Source organism: Miniopterus schreibersii, assembly GCF_964146895.1.
Source record: "Miniopterus schreibersii genome assembly, chromosome: 20".
Classification (NCBI taxonomy): Eukaryota; Metazoa; Chordata; class Mammalia; order Chiroptera; family Miniopteridae; genus Miniopterus; species Miniopterus schreibersii.
The window spans coordinates 13,205,832-13,217,377 of NC_138122.1; the positions used below are offsets into that span (position 1 = coordinate 13,205,832).

Below are 11,546 nucleotides of genomic sequence, written 5' to 3' on the forward strand. Positions count from 1 at the left end.
GGAGTTGGCCAAAGTGGTAGTGTGGGTGTGCGGCCTTTTCCCTAAATATACCCAGACTGTATAATTCCCAGGTAAACATTTCTGATAAGTCCCAGGCATTAGTAGGAGGACCAGTTAGCAAGCTGAGTGGTCTGTCAGGTTCCATGCTTTACCTCCTGCAGCCTCAGGAAAAGGGGCCAGGCCACCCCTTCCCCTACTGGAGGGGTCACAGCCATTGCTGCTAGCATTTTCCCTCACTGAAGCTGAACATTTCTTAGAAATGGAACTCAGTCTCTCAGTGGCAGTGGCTCTTGTCTCACTGTAGCTTATTAAAAATCCTTGTTTCAAACTTTACCACCCCACACTTGCTAGACCTGAATTTCCCAGACTGGTGTCCAGACCTAGACATTTGCAGTGGATAGCTAAGGTTGACAAGCAGCAGGACCCTGTGGGAAAGAAATTTGGGCCTGTCATCTGCCACGAAGCGTCAGTGTGTCTCTTGCATATTCATTCGACACCTACTCCATGCCAGGCATACTGCACATCCTCCAACCTAGAACCTGTAGCACTAGCTCAGTTCCCCTTCCTTGGAAATTGTCCCTAGGGTGCCTTGTAAACTGTGGGCTGTGTGATCAGAATACAGGGTGTGGAGATCTTTTGGGCTTGATGTGGGGACTGATTCAGAGCCTCCATGCCATTGTGAGCTGGAGCACCAAACAAGGAGGGGCCTCCCAGGTCTGGAGGGCTTCACGGGTTGGACCACCAAGGAGGAAGCCAGGCCAGTGATTAAGCTGTCCTTCCAGCCCAGCAGAGGAGGCGGGGCACAGCTGGGTAGTGCTCCAGAGTTGCAGAAGAGAAAGCACCCAAAAGATGTGGTGGAGGCTGTTGTGCCATGGATAAGAAGCCAGATTAAGGAACTGGGGGGGCAGCACGTCACTCCAGGTATCTGAGAATAGAGGATGTTGGGCTATAACACCTATTGGATGTTAACTTGAGTTGTTGAGAAAACAGCAGGAAATGTCAGGCTGGTGCACAGTTGAAAAACAACTGATAGACAGTTGTAGACTAAACACATCTCAGGCAGGGCCTTGAAGTAGTCAGGGTGGTCATTCTTTCTGGATGAAATGTTGTATGCTGCGTTGACTGTATAATAATAATCCCTTATATTTGCAAGGGGTTCTGTTGCTTACAACATGGTTTCCCCTTCATTGTCTACAGCTCTGGGTCTTGCTATCCCTGTTTTGCAGCTGAGGAAACCGAGGCTCAGTGAAGGTTTTCTGTCCCCCTCCCATCCCAGACTGGATAGTTGTTCTCTTCGCTGTGTGCCCATGCTGAGGTGGAGTCCTGAAATCGCACTTACAGCGTTGGGTAGAAAACTTTGTGGGTATGTGTGTTCTCCTGGTCCCACTTTATTCATCTTTTATCCTCGCCGTCTGACATATAGTCAGTGCTTAATAAATCTTGGTTAGAAGAAGTCAGGTCTGTAGTACCTTTCTTGTGCCCCTGTTGCGTGGTGACAGCCCAAAAAGGAGGTGGTGCTTTCTCAGGAGCACAGTTATTTACCCTGTTGAGTACCGTGGGTTCACTAAGGTGGGGGCTTGTCTTGGTCTGGGGCATGGGTAAAGGGGACCACCGTGGCCCTGGGCCTCTTAACCAGACCAGGCATGGTCTAGTCCACACTCTGAAATTTTATCATCGGTGGTGTTGGCACTCGGTTTTTAATTTGAGGGAGTCAGGAGGGATCTTAATATGTGGTGCTTTCCCCTATTTGACACCCCTTTATGCTTTGTCAATCAACAGGAGCTTGAAGAAATCCGCAAATGTGGAATGAAAAACTTCCGTAACATCCAGGTTGATGAAGCTAATTTATTGACTTGGCAAGGGCTTATTGTTCCTGTGAGTATTGAACACTTCACTTCTTATCAGATTATTCTTAAGGTGATATGTGTGCTGTTGGGCTCGTCTCTCTACTCCCAAGGAGACTTTTAATATAGGCAACCAACAGATGCACAGCAGCAGGTAATAAGGTAGGGCCTATAGCCTCGGTTCCTGAGTAGAATCCCAACTTTGCTCTGGTTTTGTAACATTCTGGGGTCCCCAAGCTTTGCAGGTCTGCTGTTATCAACCCGGAAAAGGAGTGGAGTGGTTGTCTGTGCTCCTGTCTTCCCTGGCTTCGCTTAGCCTGACCTCATTTGTCTAGACAGGGCCGCCTTCTCTGACCTCTCTCAGGAGACGGTGGGTGTTCCCAACTAGATCTTCTCTTTGCTTTCCTGCCTGGGCTTGCATCTGTGTCTCTAACCCTCTGTACACCTGTGTTCCAGGCTTTATTCCTGGTACCCTCCAGTATGTCCCTACCACTTGTCTCAAATCCCTTTGCTTCATGGCCCACCTGTTCCCTTGACCAGGTATCTTTTCTGGAGCTTGTGCCTCCAGTGTCTGCCCCCCACGGTGCCAGCTCCCTGTTTCACTGACTTCTGCCTACGGACATGCTCCGACCTCCTCCTAAGTGCAACTTTCCTGTGACCTTACTACCTTCTGGATTTGGTGTCTGCTCTTTCTCCATCCTTTCATCTCCTCACCCCTCAAGAGACTTGTTCTATACTAACTTCCGTTTGTGATCCCAGCTTCTTCCACTCTCCTGACACTGCTTCACACCAAGCACACAGGCTCCCCTCAGTCCTCACACCTCTGACTCTGCAGCCCTGGAACAGTGTACCCCACTGGCTTCTCAAGCCTTTGGAGCCCACTCTATGTCCCAGCCCCCTTTTCTGTAACCAGTGTGCCATTTGCTTCTGTCCTGCTGCTTCCTCTTAGCCCTTAGACATGGATCTAATTTAGTGTCTCGATTTTCTCTCATTTTGTTTTATCTCTTGGGATCCCTGCTTCTTCAATATCATTGGTTACTAGGTTATTACTATAAGTGAAGAAGTCCCTTCTCTGCCTCCACTCCTGCCTTCTCCCCAGAGCCTCACCATCTGTCCATAAGGCAGCCTAACTTGACATTGTCTGCCTTCTAGCCTCCCTTTCTTACACTGGGGCCTTCTTCCTATGTGTTTCCTTTCCTTCATGTTCTTTGCATCCACCCACCTTTTCTCCTCCACTTTCCCCATTTGAGCCACAGGTCCTTTCCCTGTGCCTGACCCTACCCTACATTGTTGTGTAAAATCTTTTCTTATGGGCACGTGGCTACTTTGCCAAAGCCAAACATGAAGCCTGCTTACTATAGATGCTTTCTTCTTGCTGCTGATGTAGGTCATGACTTCTTTTATAGTCCCTGGAACTTGAATGGCAAATATTGGTTTTGCAGTTTATTTTCATAATCATTTGGATAACTAAGGAAACATACTTTGTAGTCTTCCAGTACACATTCAAAAATTTTAAATCTGGGAGATTCCACTCTGGTTTGGAAGATGGAGTCTTTTAGGTTTCTACAGGCTTGGAGGTGTTGGGGCTTAGGGCACTGGGTGTGGCTAGCGGAGAAGCTCCTGACTGGGGAGGGTCAGCTGGTGACCCCAGCCCTTCCCTGCCATAGGGAGTTGGTAGGTGCTAAGTGGAAGGATGGCCAGGACCATCTGACCACCTTGCCCTTTTCTAATTGAGGTTTTGTATCTTACTAGTATAAGAAGTAAACAGGTAGTCTGGATCATTTGAAAACTGATAAGGATGAATGGGACTGCATTAAGCAGTCAGGCTTGGACAGTCTACCCTGTGAGCTCATTGGCCTGAAAGACTGAAGGCTGGCTCCAAGACTAGATAGTTGTCAGGCAGGCTCTGACCCGAGTGTACACCAAAGCCTCCCTCTGGTGTCATGTTGGCAGAGCCTGTGGAACGGGCTATTATAAGTCTCATTAAGCCCAAGGTGGTGACTGGTTGGTAGAATCCCAGTGTGCTTGAGCCAAGGCTCTGGAGAATGTCCAGGCCCAAGCCTCACCGTCCCTTTGGGGAAGCTGTGCCCAGAGACAGTAGGCCATGGCTAGGGCTTCCCTCACCCCTGCATGTTGCCTCTTCCGATTCCTCTCTTACTTTTCCTGTAATCATTGCCCAGGGTCCCTGGATTGGTCTGAGGAGAATTTCAAGTATGCGGTTGGCAACTGATCTCTCCAGGGTCCCCACTAGTACCTCACATCTGGGCCTTGGGTCTCCCTGCTTGGTAGGGGCTGGGTCAACATGGGGAATCTTCTACCTAAACTCACCTGGGGTCTGCCCAGCTGGGGTGAAATCAGGGCCAGGCTGATAAAAGCATGGTATCCTAGAAGAGTGCCTTTATAACAGGAGCTGGTCCTTGGAGAGCTGCTTAGTAAATATACCCTAGCTGTGGTTCAGAGAGAGGGCAGAACCAGACTGTTGGGGCAGGGAAGGTGGGCAGTGAGGCTGGAGAGGCACTTTCTAGAGACACTTCATTGTTACCATGGCAGTTCAGGTTTGCTCCCTTTAAACACGTGTGTTTAGCTCAGCCGATGTTGCTCAGTGGTTGCGAATTGACCCATGAGGCAGGAGATCAAGGTTTGATTCCCGGTCAGGGCACATCCCTAGGTTGTGGGCTCCATCCTCAGTTGGGAGTGTGCAAGAGGTAGCGATCGATGATTCTCTCTCATCAGTGTTTCAACCTCTCCCTTCAAATCAATACAAATATTTAAAATAAAATAAAAAACAAATGTGTTTTTATATAATTTAAAATATATATATATTTATTGATTTCAGAGAGAGGAAGGGAGAGAGAGAGAGAGAGAGAGGGAGGGAGAGAAACATTAATGATGAGTCATTGATTGGCTGCCTCCTGCATGTCCCCTACTGGGGGTTGAGCCTGCAACCCAGGCATGTGCCCTAACTGGGAATTGAACCTCAATCTCCTATATTATAGGTTGATGCTCAACCACTGAGCCATGCCGGCTTGGCTGAGGGTTTAAAACAAGAAAAAAAAATGAGTCTTATAGCCCTGGCTGTTGTGACTCAGTTGGTTGGAGCATTGTCCTGAACACCAAAAGGTTGTGGCTTCTCTCTTCCTCTCCCTTCCTCTATCAAGTCAATAAGCATGTCCTCAGGCAAGGATTAAAATTTTTTTTTATCATTACCCAAGGATATTTTTTCCATTGCCTCTCAGAGAGGTCGGGGGAGGGGAAGAAACATTGATGTGAAAGAGACACATCAATTGGTTGCCTCCCACAGGTGCCCCGACTGGGGCTGGGGATCGAGCCTGCAACCGAGGTACATGCCCTTGACTGGAACCGAACCGGAGACCCTTTATTCCACGGGCTGACGCTCTAACCACTGGGCCAAACCGGCCAGGGCTGAGGATTAAATTTTTTTTAAAAGTGAGTCATGTAATATTTGTACCTTTTTATCTGGCTTATTTCACTTAGCGTAATTTTTTCAAAGGTCATCAGTGTTGTACCATGTATCAAAACACTATTTTTATGGATGAGTCATATTCCATTATATGTGTATACCATATTTTGTTCATTTGTTCATCTGTTGATAGACACTAGGGTTATTTCCATTTTTTTTTTTTTTTAAATATATCTTTATTGATTTCAGAGAGAAGAAGGGAGAGGGGGAGGGAGAGTTGAAACATCAATGATGAGAGAGTAGGCACTGATCGGCTGCCTCCTGCACGCCCCCAAGTAGGGATTGAGCCCACAACTCCAGGCATGTGCCCGGACTGGGAATCAAAACATGATCTCCTGGATTCTGGAACCGCTGAGCCACGCCGGCTGGGCTGTTTCCACCTTTTGACTATTGTGAATAATGTTGTTATGAACATCAACATGCAAGGATTTGCTTAAGTTCCAGTTTTCAGTTTTTTGGGGTATATGAGTAGAATTGCTGAATCATGTGGTAACTCTGTGTTCAACTCAGAGGAACCACCAAACTGTTTTCACAGTGGATGCACCATCTTACATTCCCACCAGTAGTGTACACAGATTTCAGTTTTTCCACATCCTCCTTATCACTTATTTTCCCTTTTTAAAAGTTATAGCCATTTTAGTAGATATGAACTGGTGTCTTGTGGTGGTTTTGGTTTGCATTTTCCTCTTGACTAAGAGTCTTGAACATCTTCTCATGTGTCTCTTGGCCATTTGTATATCTTTGGAGAAATGTCTATTCAAGTACTTTGCTCCCCTTTTTTTTCCTTTAAAGACTTTTTTTTAAAGAGTAGATTTAGGTTCACTGCAACATTAAGAGGAAGGTACAGAGATTTCCTATATACCCTCTGCCCCCAGATATGCATAATCTTTATCGACGTTCCTTGGAGGATGGTATGTTTGTTATAATTGAATGTACATCGACACATAGTCACCTAAAGGATTGGGGTCTACATTCTAAGTTTGGACAAATATTTAATGATATATTTGTTATTCTAGTATGATACAGAATATTTTCACTGCCCTAAAATTCTCTGTTTCACCCATTCTTCCCTACTTAGCCCTGTTTCTCTCCAACTCCCACCCCCGCCACTCCTTGGCAACTACTAATCTTTTTACTGCCTTAATAGTTTTGCCAATTGCAAAATGCCTAATGGTTAAAATTACACAGTATTTACCCATTTTCAGATTGGCTTCTTTCATTTAGTAATACGCACTTAAGATTTCTCCATGTCTTTTCATGGCTTGATAGCTCTTTTTTAAATTATTATTATTTTAGCACTGAATAATATTCCATTGTTTGGATGTTCCACGGTTTATTTATTTACCTGTTCACCTACTGAAGGACATTTTTGTTGCTTCCAAGTTTTCGCAATCATGAATAAAGCTGCTATAAATATTTTTAGTTGGATTGATTGATTGTCTTTGAGTTGTAGGAGCTCTTTATTCTCTATATTAAACACTTATCAGACATATGACTTGCAAATATTTTCTCCTGTGGGTTATATTTTCACTCTCTTGATTATGTCCTTTGATGCTCAAAAGTTTTTAATGTTAGTGAAGTCCATTGCCTGTGCTTTCAGTGTCATATTTAAGAAAACATTGCCAAATCCAAGGTTGTGCAGGTTTTCCCTTGTTTTCTTTTAAGAATTGTTACAGCCCGGCTGGCGTGGCACAGTTCAGCGGTTGAGTGTAGGCCTGGGATCCAGGAGCTCTCGGTTCAGTTCCTGATCAGGGCATATGCCCTGGTTGTGGACTCGAGCCCCAGTAGGGGGCGTGCGGGAGGCAGCTGATCAGTGACTCTCATCATTGATGTTTCTCTCTCTCCTCTCCCTTCCTCTCTCTGAAATCAGTAAAGATATATATGTTTTTAAAGAAGACTTGTTATAGTTTTAGCTCTTAAACTCAGGTCTTTGATGCATTTTAGTTAATTTTTTTATATGGTGTGAGGATGATGTGGTAAGGGTGCAGCTTCATTCTTTTCCAGTTTTCATAGCACCATTTGTTGAAGAGACTGCTCTTTCTGATTGAATGATTTTTAGCATCCTTGACAAAGATCAGTTGAGCATGTATGTGAGGGTTTATTTCTGGACTCTGTTCTGTTAATCTATATGTCTGCCCTTATGCCAGTACTACCCAGCCTTGTTTACTGTAGCTTTGTATTGAGTTTGGAAGTCAGGAACTGTGAGTTCTCCATCTCTGATCTTTTTCAAGATTGTTTTGGTTATTCAGGGTCCTTTGAGATCCTATGTGAATTTTAGGGTGGAATTTTGATAGAGATTATATTGAATCTTTAGATCACTTTGGGTAGTATTGTCATCTTTACAACATTAAGGCTTCCAGTTCATGAACCCAAAATGTCTATTTACTTAGGTCTTTAATATCTTTCAGCATTGTTTTATAATTTTTTTTTTTAAGTATATCTTTATTGATTTCAGAGAGAGGAAAGGAGAGGGAGAGAGAGAGATAGAAACATCAGTGATGAGAAAGTCATTGATCAAGCCCACAACCCAAGCATGTGCCCTGACCGGGAATCGAACCCCGATCACCTGGATCCTAGGTCGACGCTCAACCACTGAGCCATGCCCGGCTGGGCGTGTTTTGTAATTTTCAGTGTGCAAGTCTTATCCTCTGTATTACTCAGCTCAGGCTGCCCCCCACATCCCCAAAACAAACAAATAAACAAACAAACAGAAAATGGTGGCTTAAACACCAGAGATTAATTTTCTCACAGTTCTGGATGCTAGAAGTCCCAGATCAAGGTTTGGCAGGGTTGGTTGTTGGTAAGGACTCTCCTCCATAGCTTCTTCCTGTATCCTCACGTGACCTTTCAGTGCATGGCCAGAGAGAGCAAGGGAGCTCTCTGGTGTCTCTTCTTATAAGGACACTAATCCTGTCAGATCTGGGCTCCACCCTATGACATCATTTAACCTTAATTACTTCCTTATTCTAAATATAACCACACTGCCCTGACCGATGTGGCTTAGTGGTTAGAGTGTCAGCCTGTGCACCAAAAGGTCGAAGGTTCCATTGCCAGTTGAGGGCATGTACCTGGGTTGCAGGTTCGATGCCCGGCCCAGGTTGGGGTGAGTACGGGAAGCAACCAATCAATGTGTCTCTTACATCAATGCCCCCCCCCCCTTCTACTTTCTCTGAAAAGCAATGGGAAAAGGTGAGGATTAAAAAAAAAGAGTGCTGGTGTTGCTAAGGGTATGAAAGTATTCACAGACAATTGAAGAGATAGGAAATTGTTGATTTGGATAAATGAAAAACAGTTAACCGGTGATAGTATTTAGGAGGTAGTGATATGTGTTTGCTTATAGATTAGACAGTACGTTAGACATGTACTGTATATAAGAAAGGTTAAAACAGAATCAGTTGGGGGTTTGGAGAGATTAATTAAATTTACTTATTTTTAATGGGGGAAAAATGATTCGGTTTTCGAACAAATTGCTTCATCAGCCTTCCAGAACGAATTAAGTTTGAGAACCGAGATTCCAGTGTAATTCTTTCTGATCTTGTGGCAACTCAGACCTCCTCTCCTGCCTCAATGAATCTCCACTCCACCTCAGTGGGTTTCCTATCAACAGGATCCACAAGTTTGACTGGTTGTGGAGCTAGGGTGCTTCACTAGGGATCATGGTCCCTGGTAATCCTTGGTCTTGCCAACTTAGTGGTAATGTGTATTCAGCTGCCGGATAACTTGAACCACTTTGCCTTGCTTCCCAGCATCCTTGCTTTCTAGGACCTCCACTTTGTCCCCACAGAACAGATGTCAGTTTTCATCAGAAATGGGTTCCACAGCCACTGTGCGCCGACTGATCCCTGGAGGGTTTCTTCCTCTTGTCTGCCTGGGTGCCTCAGTGGCTCATCCCATAGCAGTAGTTGGGGAGGCAGAGTGACCTTGGATGCTAAGGCCAACTGGGCAGAAAGATACATGATTGAAGGCTGTGAGAAATACCCTGGCCAGTGAAAGACCCAGAAACCTTAGTCAGGTCTCCCCTTCCCTCTGTACCCTACCTGGACACTTTTGAATGCCCTAATTTCCCACAGATTTCTCCCTGGCTTTATTCCTTGGCTTTAGGCAGTCTTTTGTATGTTTCAACTTATCTTTTGCTCTGGGGAGCTGTGGGTTTTCATTACCATACAGTCTTTTTCAGCAGTGTGTGCGCTTTTCCAACCTGTGTGGGTTCTGAGTTAGGCGAAACAGATGAGCACCTTGTGTTAGTCCTGCAGGTAGCCCCCAGGCAGGTTAGGATAGACACAGTAATTGTGAATAAGGTCTGCTCTGCTTCCTCTGAAATTAAGGACCAGGGTCCCACACTGAGAACGGAGGCTGCCATCTTCAAGATGTCAGCTTCCCAGCCAGGAAGGGGGTGGGGTAAGGGCAAGTGAAAATGTCAAAGATTTCCTACCGTGTTTTAGTTGCCTTTTTCTTGATTCTACATGCATTTGGTTGCTGTAAACCTTTGACAGTTTTCCAGAGTTCTGACAAAGCTGATCTGACAGTTTCCGCAGTACTTTTTTTTTAGATTGATTTTAGACAGGGAGGAAGAGAGAGGGAGAGAGGGATCCCACCAAAACATCAAGGGACCCTGGCCACCATCTCACAAATCAACATCATGATATATTTCTTAAACTTATACAGTAATGTATGTCAATTATGTTAATTGTATGTTTGTGAATGTCACCTCAATTAAATATTTTCCCATTTGTAACAAAACCTAAAAACTTACTGAAGCTAGTAGAATATTTCGATACCTATGAGGCAGTTTTCAGCCCCCCCCCCCCATTTTTTTTGGCTCTGGTAATTGGTGTGGTGTTCTTGATAAAAAGCACTTGGCACAGTCCTGGGCACAATATGAAAGTTCCTTCAATGTTAGAGGTTATTTTTTGTTGTTGTTGTTAAGGAAGAAGGAAGATTTCCCTCAACTTTAGCCCTGCCTCCAGGAGTGCATTTGAAGCTTTGGTTTCCTTCCTTCATCTTTGTAGCTACATTTATAATTCAGATCTCTCACCTTCCTCTCTGTGTTCTTCCTCATTTGTGTAGCCCATTGCACCGGAAATCCTCACCCACCAGATCCCTTCCTTCCTTCTGTATTGCTCTTCTGGTCTTAAGGTGGAGCCATGTCCCTCCTCCCTCAGGCCCTACAGTGTTTCCTGCTAATTCTTCTGTAGCTTTTTCTCGCTTTCTGTAACTGTCATGGTTGAGGCGAAATAAAGAGAGCCCTGTTTTCTGACACAGGGCCACACATAAAAATAATTTTGCTGCCAACCTTAGGGTACTGGGGTTATACTTTTATGTCATCAGAGGCTACTGAGCTTTCACAACCTATGCACAGGATTTGTGAACAAAAGCCATAAGTCACTATGGCCTAACAGAAGAGGAGAACATCTGCATTGCAGACTGGAAGACAATGGATGGCAGCATGAGCAGTTATGAAAGAATATAGACAGCATGAGTCTAGTTTTAGAACTACATATGAGTAGTATATAGATGTCTAGAATGAAAAGCCTTTGTGTGTACTAATATGCATAGAGAATATACCATGGCCATGCAGCAGGCGCCTAATAGCTGTTATCCTAGGGAATGGAAGGTTTAATACTACCTTTTTGGTATAAATGGTATATTTTTATGAAAACAATAGAGCTACTTTCATTCTTGAGGGGAAAATGAATTATGCTGTGAGAGGTATGTAAGTTCAGAGGAGAGAAAGTTCCTTGTTTAATTCCAATTAAGGGAGATTGTGATTTTAAATTTAGATATAATCCAGAGAGTAGTTTGGTCATGAAAGATTGGTATACCAGTTCTGGAAATACTTATTCCCATTAATGTTTCTTTTCAAAGGGAATAGAATTCCTTAATGTTGGAATATTTGTTGACTGTACTATGAAAAGTCCTACAAAGCAAATTGTTGAAAACAGTACAGAGAAATCATCTTCAGGAAGCAAAGTTAGCAGCCCTGGCCAGGTAGCTCAGTTGGTTAGAGCGTTGTCCCCATATGCCAAGGTTGGGGGTTTGATCTCTGGTCAGGGCACATACAAGAAGCAACCGGTAAATGCATAAATAAGTGGAACAACAAATCGTTTCTCTCTCCCCCCAAAAAAATCAATTTTTAATTTTTTTAAAAGAAAGAAAGCAAAGTTACTATAACATGAATCTGCCAATTGGGCAGATTTTGTGATTCAGGCAACCAGGAAGCT

General features: G+C 44.3%; 1 protein-coding gene across 3 annotated transcripts in view; it reads left to right on the forward strand.

Annotated features, from left to right (window-relative positions):
• UBE2L3 (ubiquitin conjugating enzyme E2 L3) overlaps nucleotides 1-11,546 on the forward strand; it is a 31,927-nt gene that overhangs the window by 13,547 nt on the left and 6,834 nt on the right. For 2 of the 3 annotated variants that reach the window (XM_081122664.1, XM_081122663.1), the window contains one exon: nucleotides 1,780-1,875. In XM_081122664.1, coding sequence (XP_080978790.1) covers nucleotides 1,780-1,875 — 96 coding nt within the window. Of the gene's footprint in view, nucleotides 1-1,222; nucleotides 1,364-1,779; nucleotides 1,876-11,546 lie in introns of those variants that run through there. The other variant, XM_081122665.1, reaches the window with a different exon arrangement.